The sequence below is a fragment of the Humulus lupulus genome, chromosome 5 (assembly GCF_963169125.1).
Source record: "Humulus lupulus chromosome 5, drHumLupu1.1, whole genome shotgun sequence".
NCBI lineage: Eukaryota > Viridiplantae > Streptophyta > Magnoliopsida > Rosales > Cannabaceae > Humulus > Humulus lupulus.
In genome coordinates, this window is record NC_084797.1 from 240982733 (window position 1) to 241002522 (window position 19790).

Sequence of the window (19790 nt, forward strand, 5' to 3'; positions counted from 1 at the left end):
GCCTGGATACGACTAGATACGCAAGCTAATATGATATGGACATAACTAGATTAAAGATATATAAGTGTATGGATTACGAGCTAAACACCACCTAAATAGGATTGGAACAAACTAGCTAAAATTGATCAACCAAAGTTGGGAAAAAGATAAACCTACTTCGAGCGAAGTCGAGAGCGACGGTGGAATATTTTGCAAAAATAGTTTCGACCTCATAACCTTAAGGTGCTACTCAAGGAAGAGGAAAAGTGACTAGAAAAAGCAAGATATAACTAAACTACCTGTCTTACATGCCACATAAGTATTTTCGAGTGTGTGGTAAAAGTAAGATCCGATCTTGACAAATAACGAGATCAGATATGGATATATCGAGCAAACTATGCATGAATGCATCGAAACTATGTTTGTATGAATAAACAGACATAAAGGAAAAAAAATTAATATAAATTGCTCAAAATATTTCGATCTAAGAAATGTGAGACAAAAATATTAAAGTAAAGTCGAGCATAAAATTTAAAATAACAAATGTAAGTTTGGATAAACAAAAATAACTCTTATATGAGTTGTGGATTGTTTTTGCCCCAAGGGCATATATATATAAAAAAAAACAAAGTTCAACTATTACAAAAATTTTGATGGGACGCAGCCCATGATCTTTCTTCTAGGAAGCTGGAGCGTCCCCCCTGGCGGCATCTGGCATCTCCTTAGCCTTTTCAACCTCCTCCTCAGCTTCCTCTGCCTCCAACCGAGCTTGCCATTTAGCCAAGAGCTCATCCTCAAGGGTACCCAAGAAGCTCATATTAAGATTGGCATTGTTGGCCCAGATCCTGTACATGTCCATGTCCACTGCTCGATCCTTCCTTTGCTTGAATTCTTTGAGGAGGCGAGACTTTTCACTCTCCATTATATCGAAGGTGGTTTCACCTCCTCGAGCTTAGCATTTAACTTTTCAAGCTCCTTAACCCTTGAGTTCTCCTCCTCGAGCTCTTTGATTCTCGAGTTCTTCTCTTCGAGCTCTACCTCCAACTTCGACTTGGCAGCTTTAAACTCGTCAGCGAGCTTGAGCTGGAGATTCTTCGATTCTTGAGCATAGGACATGCTCGAATGAACCTCATTGTTCAGCTTGTAATTCAGCTGAGCAAAGCCAGCAAGGTCCTACACACAAACAAATTGGGTCAAAGCATATACCAAGTAAAACCCAAATAAATAACAACAAGAGTAAGTGAAAAAAATTACCGAGGAGATGAGCTCGGTACCCTTGTCATAAAGGACGTTAGAATCTCGCAAGTTGGTAAGCAATTGCCACTGAGGAGCCCCAAGATTGCTGAAGCTTTGGCCCACTCGAGGTAGAACGTCCGAGCTAAGAGTGGCTCCGTGGGTCCCCGCAGCACTGTCGATAACATACTCATCAGAATGAGTCGACAGCAAGCACTCCCGAGTTAGAGCTAGCTTCTTCGGAGCTGGGGCGGTCGTCTAGAGGGCTTAGGTAGCAGGAGACAGGGAAGGAGTGACTTCCACAGGTGTAATGACCCAACTACTCTAGACTTTGGACCATTAACGACAACTATACATAGACACTAATCTCTAATAAAACTTACAAGTGAAATAATCATAACTTTATTAGAGACTTGCAAAAACAAATGTTAAACTACATAATGATTTAAAGTAGGATATGGGATCCCATTGTTTTTGTAACACCCTCACTTATTTTAGTTAAAAACCATATTTGAGGTGTTATGTGTAACACCCTCACTTATTTTAGTTAAAAACCATATTTGAGGTGTTATGTTTTAAAACTATATCATAATTTATTTCTGCGAAAGTCTGGACATTTTTTTTTTTAAAAAAACTTGAAAACTTATTTCACATTATTTACATTAAACATAAAGTGTGTCTCAAACATATTATACATAAGTATTAAATAACCCAATTTATTTTCAAAACATAACTTCACACTTTATTACAAACATCTCACTGATAACTGAAATAACCCACAAAAATGTCGATGTGTTAATATGTACAAATCAGGGTCAGGACCATGCTTCAGTTCTCCTCATATCATTCACATATTTCTTTCTCTACCTGCAACACAAGACAACTGTGAGCCTAAAGCTCAGTAAGCAAAGTAATGCATGCAATGCTAATGATTACCCAATATCAATGGACATATACAACTTCTTTTTAAATTTTTGGGCCCCTTAATATTGTGCACACTGTTTGAATTGGTCAATGCCTGCAGGGCTTGTTACACATATAATACAAAATCCCATGGGTTCTCCTCCGGCTAGCCATCACCACAGTAGGGCACATTAAAAACCTTATTCCATCGTTGCCCCGTCAGGCTCAAGAGTTAAGGCGGCCACACACTGTGGTGTCAATACATATAACAATAACTCATATGGAGGAGAAATAAAAACGGAAATATGGCAAACAATATAATTGGTTCACTAAAACCTAGCCCAAATTATTGGGCAGCCACTATAAGCCTACTATAGGCCTCCGTTTACACTTATTAACACTTTCATTTGCCTTTTCAAAACAGTGGCACTTAACTTAAACTTCTTATTACAGCTTTCTTTTATGTTGCACAAAACTTGCAAAGGCATCATATAATTAATCATCATAATATCATGCATGGTCTTATATCATATAATAATTTACCATATCACTATTATGCCATGCATAAAAATTTATGATGAAGTGTCACTGTATGTTAATACCACTTACTCACAAAATATTCATATAATGCATACTTTCACATAACACATAATTCTTGTGTTGCAGTTGAGTACTTTACTTACCTTTTGTCCACAATATATTTCACCGTGTAACAAGTGATGTCTTAGGTATTGATGTGCTTATCCTGACAATAGCATGGATTTCTCATCATAATGATGGCAGTAATACATTGAACTCTCATTTAAAAATACCCATAAGACTTCATATCAAATTTCATACCCAAAACATGCCTAAAATGCCTTAAACCACCTAGATCGAGCACTAGATTTATCTTAGACATTTGGGGAAATTTTGACAGAGTTTCCCCTTAATTTTAGCTATCCTCAAATATCAAAATACACCAATAATCAACATCAATTAACCTGCCATAACCATATATCCCAAATACCAACATGATTCATCATAAAGTTATCATATACCGATTTTGATAAAATTCTTATCTCCTAGATCATCACCCAAATTAAATGAGTCTCCACATATATTCAAACATTTATAAACATATATACTCTCTTATAAACTCAATCAAATAACCAAAAATCATCTTGTACTCCAAGAACCCCAAAAACCTCATAAAACACAAAATTTCACTTACCGAGCAACTTTTCGGCGAAAACAATCTCTTCAAGCTTTTCTAAACCTCAAACCACTTGGAAACCCCAAGAAATATCTTAAAAAGGATAAAACACCATATATAAGTTCTCAGAAAAATTCAAAAACATAGTTTAACTTCCAAGTACAAGAACTTACCATAAAAAGGCTAGAACTAAGCTTAATCTACTTCTTTGGCTTTGCTTTCACTTGGATCTCCTTAGAATTTCTTCAAACCAGCCAAGAAATGGTTTTTGGTTTTCTTTTCTCTCTGTTTTTCAGAATAATGGTCGTGCAAAGTGATAAGGTTTGATGAAAATTCCTTATTTTCAATGATTTAGCCTTATTGTCAAAAGTTGACACCTTTCATCTCATCATTTCACCTTTTGACTTATGAAAACCTTATCACTTCAATAATTTCGACTTAATCATCTGCTAGGCCTATTATCCTTATGTGTAAAACACTCACACCAAACCTTAGGTCCATATGACTTCATACCCAATAGTTATGCTTACCCGATCGAGCGTAGCGCACTTATGCTAAGCTCGTTTTGACTTTGCATCAATACCACTGATTATGTATACCTCCCATCAAGAATTGATCTAATGGTTCTAAAACCATTTTTACATCATCAATGAGACCTTAATCATACCTCGATTACATTTGGTAAATCCATAAATACTCAATTTTACACCGAAATACTAGTAATCGACATTGTACTATTTTCCACTACTTAACCTATTTTGCCTTCTATATCTCACTTTCAACACTTAATTCCATGCCTTGTCCATATTTTTCATACTTTCTTATATCTTGAGCACATCAAACACCCATAAAAGACAACTCAAATGCCACAAGGTTAATAATATTGAGCATACATATAGACATCACATACACAACTTTTATACTTATACATGAAAACACTTATAAGAATATGCATATGCTCAAATTATACATATTGTATGATATGTAATGCAATGCAATCATGTGATTATTGGCTATATATATCAAAATAATGTGGGTGCTACAATCCTCTACACCTTATAAAAATTTCGTCCTCGAAATTTCTCTTACCCAAATAGCTCTGGGTATTTAGATCTCATTTCATCTTCCCGTTCCCATGTCATTTCCTCAATGTTTGAACTTCTCCACAAGACCTTAACCAGTGAAATCTTCTTATTTCTCAACTCTTTCTCTTTTCTGTCAAGAATTTTCACTGGTTTTTCTTCATATGTTAGGTCTTGTTCAACTTCTATTGGCTCGTAGTTTAGCACATGTGAAGGATCTGGCACGTATTTTCTCAATAATGAGACATGAAAAACATCGTGGACATTTGACAGTGATGGCGGTAATGCCAGTCTATAGGCTACCTTTCCCACCTTTTCCAATACTTCAAAAGGTCCAATAAATCTTGGGCTTAACTTCCCTTTCTTTCCAATTCACCTTTTTGTTCCACCAAGTAAGGATCCTCACATTGACCTTGTTTGATTCTCTCTAACAAGGTAGACTGAATAGTCATCACTGATAATCTTCCTGTGATCACCTCAATCTCCGCTCTGCACATGTCCTCCTGAAGTGGTCTTGTCAGTTTCCTCAAAAATGACACATTACCATGAGACTTTCTACTCAGTGCGTCTGCAACTACATTTGCTTTTCCAGGATGATAAAGTATTTGACAGTCATAATCCTTCACTAGCTCCAACCATCTCCTTTGTCTCATATTTAATTCCTTCTGAGTGAAGAAATACTTGAGGCTTTTATGATCGGTATATATTTCGCACTTCTCACCATACAGATAATGTCTCCAAATCTTTAGTGCAAAAACAACTGCTGCCAACTCCAGATCATGTGTTGGATACTTCTGTTCATAGTCCTTCAATTGTCTAGAAGCATAAGCTATGACTTTGCCATTCTGCATCAACACACACCCTAAACCTTGCTTTGAAGCGTCACTATAAATCACAAGTCCTCCTGATCCAGATGGAATAGTAAGTACTGGAGCAGAAACCAATCTTTGCTTCAAATCTTGAAAACTTTTCTCACAAGCTTCAGTCCATTCAAACTTATGATTCTTCCTCGTGAGTTGTGTCAATGGCATTGCTATCTTGGAAAATCCTTCAACAAATCTTCGGTAATAGCCTGCTAATCCCAGAAAACTCCTTACTTCTGAAACATTTGTTGGTCTATTCCACTTACTAACAGCTTCAATCTTTGATGGATCCACCGCAATACCATCTTTTGAGACTATATGGCCCAAAAATGCCACCTTCTCTAGCCAAAATTCACATTTCTTAAATTTGGCATAGAGTTGTTTTTCTTTTAATTTCTCCAACGTCAACCTCAAATGTTCCTCATGTTCTTCTTGGGATCGAGAATACACCAAGATATCATCAATAAACACTATTACAAACTTATCAAGGTAGTCCTTAAACACCCTGTTCATCAAGTCCATGAATGCAGCTGGAGCATTAGTTAATCCAAATGGCATCACAAGGAACTCATAATGGCCATACCGAGTTCGAAATGCGGTCTTTGGTACATCCTCTTCTCTAATCTTTAATTGATGATACCCAGATCTCAAATCAATCTTTGAAAACACTCCTCTTCCTTGTAATTGATCAAAAAGATCATCAATTCTAGGAAGTGGATACTTATTCTTGATTGTCAACTTGTTCAATTCTCTATAATCAATACACATTCGCATCGTCCCATCCTTTTTCTTCACAAATAGCACCGGAGCTCCCCATGGTGAAAAACTAGGCCTGATAAACTTTTTATCCAGGAGTTCTTGCAACTGTATCTTTAATTCCTTTAGTTCTGCTGGTGCCATTCTATAAGGTGCCTTGGACACAGGGGCTGTACCAGGAAGTAGCTCAATCACAAATTCAATTTCTCTGTCTGGAGGCAATCCCGGTAAATCTTCTGGAAATACTTCTAAGAAATCTCTAACTACCGGTACATCTTCCGGTTTTAACTTTTGCTCCTTATACGTGTCAACCACACTAGCGAGATAACCCACACATCCACTTTCCAACAGTCGCATGGCCTTCATAGCAGAAATTAATGGAATGCAACTTTTTGATGTCGCTCCAGTAAACATAAACTCATCTTCCTCTGAAGGCTTAAATATCACTGTTTTCCTTCTACAATCAATAGTGGCATTATACTTTGAAAGCCAATCCATACCCAAAATCACCTCATAATCGGCCATCTCTAACATTATTAGATCAGCATATAATTCCCTACCATCAATGCAAATAGGAACCCCCCTCAACCAATGAGTAGAATACAGAATCTCTCCAGATGGTAACATTGTACTAAAAACTTCTGACAATTTTTCACACGATCTACCCAACCTTTTTACATATGTCAATGATGCAAATGAATGCGTGGCACCTGAATCTATTAATGCATGAGTGAGAATACCAGATGCAAAAATATCACCTGACACAACAGAGTTGTTGGTATCAGCATCAGCCCGAGTAATCGTGAACACCCTAGCATTTGTCCTCTGAGGTTCATCCTTCATTTGTTGGTTCTTCATCAATGGACAATCTTTGATAAAATGATCCGCCTTGCCACATTTGAAGCAGCTCTTAGTTAGAAGCCTGCACTCCCCGAAATGATTCTTTCCACAAGTTTGACATCGTGGCATTTGTTGGAATCCAGGTTGCCTGTTTTGCTGACCTCCTTTAAATTTCTTATTCTGTCCTTGTCTAAATTGAAAATTCTGGGCCCCTCTTTTGTTGTCATTGTGAAAGCGGCTTTGTTCTTTGTTGAATGGAGTGTCTCTACGAGGCATGCTAGTAGCAGCTTTAGCTTTTGTTATTTTTTCTTCTCTGTGTTCAGCTCTCAAAGCTTTCTCCACAGCCTGAGCATAAGAAAGAGGCCCTGTACGTCCCATATCTACATCTCTAGCCAATTCTGGTTGTAGACCCTCCAGGAAGCGATTCACTCTACTAGTTTCAGTGTTAACCAAGTCTGGTGCAAACTTGGCTAACCGGTCAAATGTCCTGGCGTACTCAGCCACTGATAGATTCCCATGTTGCAATCTAGTGAACTCACTTACTTTGGCAGTCAACACAGCTTCATTATAAAACTTCTCATTGAAGACCAGTTCAAATTCTGCCCAAGTCATCTGATTCACTTCTCTAGTCTGCTTAACCACTTCCCACCAGAACTTAGCATCCTTTTTAAGTGTATGTGCAGCACAAGAAACTTTTTCCCTGTCACTTAGTTGCATGAACTCAAAGATGTCTTCTAAAGAACTCTTCCAGTCTTGTGCGTCAAGTGGGTCAGTGCTACCTTCAAATACTGGTGGGCGTTGTTTTCGGAACCGTTCATATAATGGTTCCATGGGGTGCACTGCAGGTGGAGCTTGTGGAGGTGGAGCTTGTGGAGGTGTTGGAGTTTCAGTAGGTGGTGTTGGTGCTTGCCTTTGTCGTTGTTCTGCTAACAACTTCTCAATTTGTTCAGCCTGTCTATTCACCACCGCTCGAAGTTGAGCCATTTCTTGTTCATATTTATTGCTGCAAGAGCCTTCAGTAGCCCCCATACCATGTTCATGATCCATCTGTGTTATTATATATCTTTTAAGACAAAATGTCCATAACTTATGTCATTTAGCCAATAAAGCACATGATGCATGCAACCAGCACATAATAAATGCACACATAAAACTTACAGATGAACTGAGCATTATCCTTTCCTCAATGTGTACATATGAACGGTCTACAAGAACATTTTAACCATGGCGCTCTGATACCAACTTGTAACACCCTCACTTATTTTAGTTAAAAACCATATTTGAGGTGTTATGTGTAACACCCTCACTTATTTTAGTTAAAAACCATATTTGAGGTGTTATGTTTTAAAACTATATCATAATTTATTTCTGCGAAAGTCTGGACATTTTTTTTTTTAAAAAAACTTGAAAACTTATTTCACATTATTTACATTAAACATAAAGTGTGTCTCAAACATATTATACATAAGTATTAAATAACCCAATTTATTTTCAAAACATAACTTCACACTTTATTACAAACATCTCACTGATAACTGAAATAACCCACAAAAATGTCGATGTGTTAATATGTACAAATCAGGGTCAGGACCATGCTTCAGTTCTCCTCATATCATTCACATATTTCTTTCTCTACCTGCAACACAAGACAACTGTGAGCCTAAAGCTCAGTAAGCAAAGTAATGCATGCAATGCTAATGATTACCCAATATCAATGGACATATACAACTTCTTTTTAAATTTTTGGGCCCCTTAATATTGTGCACACTGTTTGAATTGGTCAATGCCTGCAGGGCTTGTTACACATATAATACAAAATCCCATGGGTTCTCCTCCGGCTAGCCATCACCACAGTAGGGCACATTAAAAACCTTATTCCATCGTTGCCCCGTCAGGCTCAAGAGTTAAGGCGGCCACACACTGTGGTGTCAATACATATAACAATAACTCATATGGAGGAGAAATAAAAACGGAAATATGGCAAACAATATAATTGGTTCACTAAAACCTAGCCCAAATTATTGGGCAGCCACTATAAGCCTACTATAGGCCTCCGTTTACACTTATTAACACTTTCATTTGCCTTTTCAAAACAGTGGCACTTAACTTAAACTTCTTATTACAGCTTTCTTTTATGTTGCACAAAACTTGCAAAGGCATCATATAATTAATCATCATAATATCATGCATGGTCTTATATCATATAATAATTTACCATATCACTATTATGCCATGCATAAAAATTTATGATGAAGTGTCACTGTATGTTAATACCACTTACTCACAAAATATTCATATAATGCATACTTTCACATAACACATAATTCTTGTGTTGCAGTTGAGTACTTTACTTACCTTTTGTCCACAATATATTTCACCGTGTAACAAGTGATGTCTTAGGTATTGATGTGCTTATCCTGACAATAGCATGGATTTCTCATCATAATGATGGCAGTAATACATTGAACTCTCATTTAAAAATACCCATAAGACTTCATATCAAATTTCATACCCAAAACATGCCTAAAATGCCTTAAACCACCTAGATCGAGCACTAGATTTATCTTAGACATTTGGGGAAATTTTGACAGAGTTTCCCCTTAATTTTAGCTATCCTCAAATATCAAAATACACCAATAATCAACATCAATTAACCTGCCATAACCATATATCCCAAATACCAACATGATTCATCATAAAGTTATCATATACCGATTTTGATAAAATTCTTATCTCCTAGATCATCACCCAAATTAAATGAGTCTCCACATATATTCAAACATTTATAAACATATATACTCTCTTATAAACTCAATCAAATAACCAAAAATCATCTTGTACTCCAAGAACCCCAAAAACCTCATAAAACACAAAATTTCACTTACCGAGCAACTTTTCGGCGAAAACAATCTCTTCAAGCTTTTCTAAACCTCAAACCACTTGGAAACCCCAAGAAATATCTTAAAAAGGATAAAACACCATATATAAGTTCTCAGAAAAATTCAAAAACATAGTTTAACTTCCAAGTACAAGAACTTACCATAAAAAGGCTAGAACTAAGCTTAATCTACTTCTTTGGCTTTGCTTTCACTTGGATCTCCTTAGAATTTCTTCAAACCAGCCAAGAAATGGTTTTTGGTTTTCTTTTCTCTCTGTTTTTCAGAATAATGGTCGTGCAAAGTGATAAGGTTTGATGAAAATTCCTTATTTTCAATGATTTAGCCTTATTGTCAAAAGTTGACACCTTTCATCTCATCATTTCACCTTTTGACTTATGAAAACCTTATCACTTCAATAATTTCGACTTAATCATCTGCTAGGCCTATTATCCTTATGTGTAAAACACTCACACCAAACCTTAGGTCCATATGACTTCATACCCAATAGTTATGCTTACCCGATCGAGCGTAGCGCACTTATGCTAAGCTCGTTTTGACTTTGCATCAATACCACTGATTATGTATACCTCCCATCAAGAATTGATCTAATGGTTCTAAAACCATTTTTACATCATCAATGAGACCTTAATCATACCTCGATTACATTTGGTAAATCCATAAATACTCAATTTTACACCGAAATACTAGTAATCGACATTGTACTATTTTCCACTACTTAACCTATTTTGCCTTCTATATCTCACTTTCAACACTTAATTCCATGCCTTGTCCATATTTTTCATACTTTCTTATATCTTGAGCACATCAAACACCCATAAAAGACAACTCAAATGCCACAAGGTTAATAATATTGAGCATACATATAGACATCACATACACAACTTTTATACTTATACATGAAAACACTTATAAGAATATGCATATGCTCAAATTATACATATTGTATGATATGTAATGCAATGCAATCATGTGATTATTGGCTATATATATCAAAATAATGTGGGTGCTACAATCCTCTACACCTTATAAAAATTTCGTCCTCGAAATTTCTCTTACCCAAATAGCTCTGGGTATTTAGATCTCATTTCATCTTCCCGTTCCCATGTCATTTCCTCAATGTTTGAACTTCTCCACAAGACCTTAACCAGTGAAATCTTCTTATTTCTCAACTCTTTCTCTTTTCTGTCAAGAATTTTCACTGGTTTTTCTTCATATGTTAGGTCTTGTTCAACTTCTATTGGCTCGTAGTTTAGCACATGTGAAGGATCTGGCACGTATTTTCTCAATAATGAGACATGAAAAACATCGTGGACATTTGACAGTGATGGCGGTAATGCCAGTCTATAGGCTACCTTTCCCACCTTTTCCAATACTTCAAAAGGTCCAATAAATCTTGGGCTTAACTTCCCTTTCTTTCCAATTCACCTTTTTGTTCCACCAAGTAAGGATCCTCACATTGACCTTGTTTGATTCTCTCTAACAAGGTAGACTGAATAGTCATCACTGATAATCTTCCTGTGATCACCTCAATCTCCGCTCTGCACATGTCCTCCTGAAGTGGTCTTGTCAGTTTCCTCAAAAATGACACATTACCATGAGACTTTCTACTCAGTGCGTCTGCAACTACATTTGCTTTTCCAGGATGATAAAGTATTTGACAGTCATAATCCTTCACTAGCTCCAACCATCTCCTTTGTCTCATATTTAATTCCTTCTGAGTGAAGAAATACTTGAGGCTTTTATGATCGGTATATATTTCGCACTTCTCACCATACAGATAATGTCTCCAAATCTTTAGTGCAAAAACAACTGCTGCCAACTCCAGATCATGTGTTGGATACTTCTGTTCATAGTCCTTCAATTGTCTAGAAGCATAAGCTATGACTTTGCCATTCTGCATCAACACACACCCTAAACCTTGCTTTGAAGCGTCACTATAAATCACAAGTCCTCCTGATCCAGATGGAATAGTAAGTACTGGAGCAGAAACCAATCTTTGCTTCAAATCTTGAAAACTTTTCTCACAAGCTTCAGTCCATTCAAACTTATGATTCTTCCTCGTGAGTTGTGTCAATGGCATTGCTATCTTGGAAAATCCTTCAACAAATCTTCGGTAATAGCCTGCTAATCCCAGAAAACTCCTTACTTCTGAAACATTTGTTGGTCTATTCCACTTACTAACAGCTTCAATCTTTGATGGATCCACCGCAATACCATCTTTTGAGACTATATGGCCCAAAAATGCCACCTTCTCTAGCCAAAATTCACATTTCTTAAATTTGGCATAGAGTTGTTTTTCTTTTAATTTCTCCAACGTCAACCTCAAATGTTCCTCATGTTCTTCTTGGGATCGAGAATACACCAAGATATCATCAATAAACACTATTACAAACTTATCAAGGTAGTCCTTAAACACCCTGTTCATCAAGTCCATGAATGCAGCTGGAGCATTAGTTAATCCAAATGGCATCACAAGGAACTCATAATGGCCATACCGAGTTCGAAATGCGGTCTTTGGTACATCCTCTTCTCTAATCTTTAATTGATGATACCCAGATCTCAAATCAATCTTTGAAAACACTCCTCTTCCTTGTAATTGATCAAAAAGATCATCAATTCTAGGAAGTGGATACTTATTCTTGATTGTCAACTTGTTCAATTCTCTATAATCAATACACATTCGCATCGTCCCATCCTTTTTCTTCACAAATAGCACCGGAGCTCCCCATGGTGAAAAACTAGGCCTGATAAACTTTTTATCCAGGAGTTCTTGCAACTGTATCTTTAATTCCTTTAGTTCTGCTGGTGCCATTCTATAAGGTGCCTTGGACACAGGGGCTGTACCAGGAAGTAGCTCAATCACAAATTCAATTTCTCTGTCTGGAGGCAATCCCGGTAAATCTTCTGGAAATACTTCTAAGAAATCTCTAACTACCGGTACATCTTCCGGTTTTAACTTTTGCTCCTTATACGTGTCAACCACACTAGCGAGATAACCCACACATCCACTTTCCAACAGTCGCATGGCCTTCATAGCAGAAATTAATGGAATGCAACTTTTTGATGTCGCTCCAGTAAACATAAACTCATCTTCCTCTGAAGGCTTAAATATCACTGTTTTCCTTCTACAATCAATAGTGGCATTATACTTTGAAAGCCAATCCATACCCAAAATCACCTCATAATCGGCCATCTCTAACATTATTAGATCAGCATATAATTCCCTACCATCAATGCAAATAGGAACCCCCCTCAACCAATGAGTAGAATACAGAATCTCTCCAGATGGTAACATTGTACTAAAAACTTCTGACAATTTTTCACACGATCTACCCAACCTTTTTACATATGTCAATGATGCAAATGAATGCGTGGCACCTGAATCTATTAATGCATGAGTGAGAATACCAGATGCAAAAATATCACCTGACACAACAGAGTTGTTGGTATCAGCATCAGCCCGAGTAATCGTGAACACCCTAGCATTTGTCCTCTGAGGTTCATCCTTCATTTGTTGGTTCTTCATCAATGGACAATCTTTGATAAAATGATCCGCCTTGCCACATTTGAAGCAGCTCTTAGTTAGAAGCCTGCACTCCCCGAAATGATTCTTTCCACAAGTTTGACATCGTGGCATTTGTTGGAATCCAGGTTGCCTGTTTTGCTGACCTCCTTTAAATTTCTTATTCTGTCCTTGTCTAAATTGAAAATTCTGGGCCCCTCTTTTGTTGTCATTGTGAAAGCGGCTTTGTTCTTTGTTGAATGGAGTGTCTCTACGAGGCATGCTAGTAGCAGCTTTAGCTTTTGTTATTTTTTCTTCTCTGTGTTCAGCTCTCAAAGCTTTCTCCACAGCCTGAGCATAAGAAAGAGGCCCTGTACGTCCCATATCTACATCTCTAGCCAATTCTGGTTGTAGACCCTCCAGGAAGCGATTCACTCTACTAGTTTCAGTGTTAACCAAGTCTGGTGCAAACTTGGCTAACCGGTCAAATGTCCTGGCGTACTCAGCCACTGATAGATTCCCATGTTGCAATCTAGTGAACTCACTTACTTTGGCAGTCAACACAGCTTCATTATAAAACTTCTCATTGAAGACCAGTTCAAATTCTGCCCAAGTCATCTGATTCACTTCTCTAGTCTGCTTAACCACTTCCCACCAGAACTTAGCATCCTTTTTAAGTGTATGTGCAGCACAAGAAACTTTTTCCCTGTCACTTAGTTGCATGAACTCAAAGATGTCTTCTAAAGAACTCTTCCAGTCTTGTGCGTCAAGTGGGTCAGTGCTACCTTCAAATACTGGTGGGCGTTGTTTTCGGAACCGTTCATATAATGGTTCCATGGGGTGCACTGCAGGTGGAGCTTGTGGAGGTGGAGCTTGTGGAGGTGTTGGAGTTTCAGTAGGTGGTGTTGGTGCTTGCCTTTGTCGTTGTTCTGCTAACAACTTCTCAATTTGTTCAGCCTGTCTATTCACCACCGCTCGAAGTTGAGCCATTTCTTGTTCATATTTATTGCTGCAAGAGCCTTCAGTAGCCCCCATACCATGTTCATGATCCATCTGTGTTATTATATATCTTTTAAGACAAAATGTCCATAACTTATGTCATTTAGCCAATAAAGCACATGATGCATGCAACCAGCACATAATAAATGCACACATAAAACTTACAGATGAACTGAGCATTATCCTTTCCTCAATGTGTACATATGAACGGTCTACAAGAACATTTTAACCATGGCGCTCTGATACCAACTTGTAACACCCTCACTTATTTTAGTTAAAAACCATATTTGAGGTGTTATGTGTAACACCCTCACTTATTTTAGTTAAAAACCATATTTGAGGTGTTATGTTTTAAAACTATATCATAATTTATTTCTGCGAAAGTCTGGACATTTTTTTTTTTAAAAAAACTTGAAAACTTATTTCACATTATTTACATTAAACATAAAGTGTGTCTCAAACATATTATACATAAGTATTAAATAACCCAATTTATTTTCAAAACATAACTTCACACTTTATTACAAACATCTCACTGATAACTGAAATAACCCACAAAAATGTCGATGTGTTAATATGTACAAATCAGGGTCAGGACCATGCTTCAGTTCTCCTCATATCATTCACATATTTCTTTCTCTACCTGCAACACAAGACAACTGTGAGCCTAAAGCTCAGTAAGCAAAGTAATGCATGCAATGCTAATGATTACCCAATATCAATGGACATATACAACTTCTTTTTAAATTTTTGGGCCCCTTAATATTGTGCACACTGTTTGAATTGGTCAATGCCTGCAGGGCTTGTTACACATATAATACAAAATCCCATGGGTTCTCCTCCGGCTAGCCATCACCACAGTAGGGCACATTAAAAACCTTATTCCATCGTTGCCCCGTCAGGCTCAAGAGTTAAGGCGGCCACACACTGTGGTGTCAATGCATATAACAATAACTCATATGGAGGAGAAATAAAAACGGAAATATGGCAAACAATATAATTGGTTCACTAAAACCTAGCCCAAATTATTGGGCAGCCACTATAAGCCTACTATAGGCCTCCGTTTACACTTATTAACACTTTCATTTGCCTTTTCAAAACAGTGGCACTTAACTTAAACTTCTTATTACAGCTTTCTTTTATGTTGCACAAAACTTGCAAAGGCATCATATAATTAATCATCATAATATCATGCATGGTCTTATATCATATAATAATTTACCATATCACTATTATGCCATGCATAAAAATTTATGATGAAGTGTCACTGTATGTTAATACCACTTACTCACAAAATATTCATATAATGCATACTTTCACATAACACATAATTCTTGTGTTGCAGTTGAGTACTTTACTTACCTTTTGTCCACAATATATTTCACCGTGTAACAAGTGATGTCTTAGGTATTGATGTGCTTATCCTGACAATAGCATGGATTTCTCATCATAATGATGGCAGTAATACATTGAACTCTCATTTAAAAATACCCATAAGACTTCATATCAAATTTCATACCCAAAACATGCCTAAAATGCCTTAAACCACCTAGATCGAGCACTAGATTTATCTTAGACATTTGGGGAAATTTTGACAGAGTTTCCCCTTAATTTTAGCTATCCTCAAATATCAAAATACACCAATAATCAACATCAATTAACCTGCCATAACCATATATCCCAAATACCAACATGATTCATCATAAAGTTATCATATACCGATTTTGATAAAATTCTTATCTCCTAGATCATCACCCAAATTAAATGAGTCTCCACATATATTCAAACATTTATAAACATATATACTCTCTTATAAACTCAATCAAATAACCAAAAATCATCTTGTACTCCAAGAACCCCAAAAACCTCATAAAACACAAAATTTCACTTACCGAGCAACTTTTCGGCGAAAACAATCTCTTCAAGCTTTTCTAAACCTCAAACCACTTGGAAACCCCAAGAAATATCTTAAAAAGGATAAAACACCATATATAAGTTCTCAGAAAAATTCAAAAACATAGTTTAACTTCCAAGTACAAGAACTTACCATAAAAAGGCTAGAACTAAGCTTAATCTACTTCTTTGGCTTTGCTTTCACTTGGATCTCCTTAGAATTTCTTCAAACCAGCCAAGAAATGGTTTTTGGTTTTCTTTTCTCTCTGTTTTTCAGAATAATGGTCGTGCAAAGTGATAAGGTTTGATGAAAATTCCTTATTTTCAATGATTTAGCCTTATTGTCAAAAGTTGACACCTTTCATCTCATCATTTCACCTTTTGACTTATGAAAACCTTATCACTTCAATAATTTCGACTTAATCATCTGCTAGGCCTATTATCCTTATGTGTAAAACACTCACACCAAACCTTAGGTCCATATGACTTCATACCCAATAGTTATGCTTACCCGATCGAGCGTAGCGCACTTATGCTAAGCTCGTTTTGACTTTGCATCAATACCACTGATTATGTATACCTCCCATCAAGAATTGATCTAATGGTTCTAAAACCATTTTTACATCATCAATGAGACCTTAATCATACCTCGATTACATTTGGTAAATCCATAAATACTCAATTTTACACCGAAATACTAGTAATCGACATTGTACTATTTTCCACTACTTAACCTATTTTGCCTTCTATATCTCACTTTCAACACTTAATTCCATGCCTTGTCCATATTTTTCATACTTTCTTATATCTTGAGCACATCAAACACCCATAAAAGACAACTCAAATGCCACAAGGTTAATAATATTGAGCATACATATAGACATCACATACACAACTTTTATACTTATACATGAAAACACTTATAAGAATATGCATATGCTCAAATTATACATATTGTATGATATGTAATGCAATGCAATCATGTGATTATTGGCTATATATATCAAAATAATGTGGGTGCTACAGTTTTAAAAGAAAAACATAACATAATTGTAGATATAACTGATTACATAATAAAGTGTGGAAAAATACATATGAAACCATAAGTAAAGAAACTTCATCCTCGAATCGAACTCTCGGCCCTTCGATTCCATTCCGCCTCAACACACATCCCTAAGCTTCCAAGAACCTTTCCCGCCACTAAAGCTATTTTCCTGCACATTTAAACAAAAAGGAGTGAGCCTAATGCCCATCAAGGAAAACCTAACATGTATACCATATACATAAAATTCATAATGCAACATAAAACATATCATAAACATATGTCACATATACTATAATGGCCATTATTACTTGTGGTCCCATAAACTAAACAAGTCATATGCCCATTAGATTTGTGGGGCTTGCTAGCTAAGCAAGTCATATGCCCATAAATTTATTGGGGCTTGTTAGTTATACAGGTCATATGCCCAAGTCTACAAACATACATAACATCACATAAATCATAGGTTAATCATAACACATAAATTATAAGATAACACATAACATAACATATAGAATTCTATCCTATTTTCCTTACCAAAAGTACCGGGATATGAGAACAGATTTGGGACTTTGGAACACTCCTAAAAACCATAAATGGAAGGGTGAGTATACTTAAGAGAATGAGATGAAAAGAATGGATGAACTATACCATCAAGAATATACTTACCAAAAACTTATGTGCAAGATCTTAGATTTCCTAACCAAGAATAAATAATAGAGTTAGGATGTTGAGTAGAAAACTATAAGAATTTTAAGGAAAACAATACAGAAATGGACTAGAGTTTTGGAATACCTTGAAGACTTATATGCCCGATCTAAACCTCGAACCGAAATGTGCTATAATCCTTACTTCCCAAGTGTTTGGTAAGCTTATACTGATTAAGCTTATAATCCCCAACCCAAGTGTTTACACTCTCAATAATAACCTAGCAACTTGCAGCCTCTGAACTTAGCTTAATGAATGAATAAATGGCTGGGTACTAGGTCCTATTTATAGATTTCAAGGATGAAAAGATCTTCATTTAACTTGAATAAAAATAATGGCTTTATAAGTGAAAAAAATATTTGAATTGTCGTTCAGCAAAGGATGAAGACTCGTTCAGAAAGATGCTGGACTTATCAAGAGGGTAAAGATTTAAATGGGAACGTTTTCAAAAATATTCAAAAGTACACTGAAGGGGCCGATATATCACCCCCTGTAGGCGATATATCGCCTGGGCCAGCATGCCCCAGGTGATCGTGCGAAGTTTCGTGTTTTTCGTATCCCCGTACTGCGACATATCGCCCTTATAGCTGCGATATAATGGCATACGCTGAATATTTAATCACGAAATTGCACATTTTTAGCCTAATTTGAATTGAGTAAACAGCCTTGACTAAGTCCTCTAACGTTTTTAAAGCTGCTGAAAGACCCTAGGATATTCAAATATTACTCTTAATAAGTTTATTCCTCAAAAATACTTAATCATCATTAAACATACACATGAAAAGTGCTACTATCTTATTGGGTCTATCTAAACCTTATAATATAATAAATATTACCCTCAATATCAGTCATATTAATGAAACCTTAGGTTAAAATTAATATTCTTAAACTATAGGTTAAACTTAGAAAATCTACAAGTGTTACTACGAGTGTCCAATTAAATCCCGGTCTGAACCACAAATCCACAGTCATAACAATAATACTACTATTACTATTATACTACTATCTAACTAGCTAAGTAAAGTTCTTGGACTCTACAACAGGAACCCCGACCTGGGGGTCTGAGGTCACAACTTGGCTTGGGCCTTGGGGGCCCGGAGGAGGAGGAGTCACCTCAGTTCTTTTGGGGACTTTAGCAGGTTGTCCTTCTTTTTGTGACGCTCTCAGGCGTTTGCTTTGCTTGGCTCCCTAGAGGCTATTGAGCATGTTTTCGAGGTCAGATTCCATATCGTCTGCATAATCAAGTCTCACATTAGTATACGAGCTTAAAATACTAAAGTAAATGTGAAGCAAACATTTAATGTAAACAAAGGTTCAAGTGACGAGAAAACTAACTAGAACTCTCCCCTGAGCTCATGCTCGGCGACCAAGTAATCCCCTATCTTCAGAGGAGGCTGGGGGAGTCCCTTCCCTATATGTGGAAGTTAACCTCGAAAGGTCCCTATAGTCATTTGTTTCGTATTGAAGGGGTACCTCATCCCAAACTTCATTTAAGCTATACATAGTTTGGTATTTCCCTAGCCAACTATCGAACCTATGAACCCTATCATCTACCCAAGACCATACGTGGAAATTATCCTTAGAATCCGGGAATAGTTACAAGGTGTCGGGTTTATATTGAAGTAGGGAAGGGGACCACAAGGCTGAGCTGAGAATGACTTTACCTCTATCACTCGAGCTCGAAGCCTCGTCGCTCGCATCATTTCCTAAGCATGGACTCCTACGGTGACGGGCTGGGGATCGGGCTGTCGAGCTCTTTGACCTCTACCTCAGGGGAAGTTTGTCAATAGGGAGTGGTACGTGCTCCCTCATGTTGTATTTTCGGTAGGTGGCGTCATCCGTCGATTGATCTTGCTCCAGAAGGCCGCAGGCTCGAAGTTTATCTTCATGGAGAA

At 36.8% G+C, this 19790-nt stretch overlaps 2 protein-coding genes and 1 long non-coding RNA gene across 3 annotated transcripts; all 3 read right to left on the reverse strand.

Annotated features, from left to right (window-relative positions):
- Window positions 1-1847: 1847 nt before the first annotated feature.
- Window positions 1848-3607, reverse strand: LOC133834101 (uncharacterized). The gene is made up of 4 exons (XR_009893307.1): window positions 3484-3607; window positions 3329-3403; window positions 2799-2860; window positions 1848-2079 (listed from the first exon to the last, which is right to left on the reverse strand). It is a non-coding gene; the product is annotated as an uncharacterized LOC133834101 (long non-coding RNA).
- A 1960-nt stretch (window positions 3608-5567) lies between these two features.
- LOC133780179 (uncharacterized) lies at window positions 5568-10024 on the reverse strand (the record flags this gene model as incomplete). Its single annotated transcript, XM_062220051.1, has 3 exons — window positions 9892-10024; window positions 9207-9268; window positions 5568-7914 (listed from the first exon to the last, which is right to left on the reverse strand). A coding segment is annotated over exon 3 (2331 nt), but the record flags the coding sequence as incomplete, so codon positions are not given.
- A 1951-nt stretch (window positions 10025-11975) lies between these two features.
- LOC133780180 (uncharacterized) lies at window positions 11976-16432 on the reverse strand (the record flags this gene model as incomplete). Its single annotated transcript, XM_062220052.1, has 3 exons — window positions 16300-16432; window positions 15615-15676; window positions 11976-14322 (listed from the first exon to the last, which is right to left on the reverse strand). A coding segment is annotated over exon 3 (2331 nt), but the record flags the coding sequence as incomplete, so codon positions are not given.
- Window positions 16433-19790: the final 3358 nt, after the last annotated feature.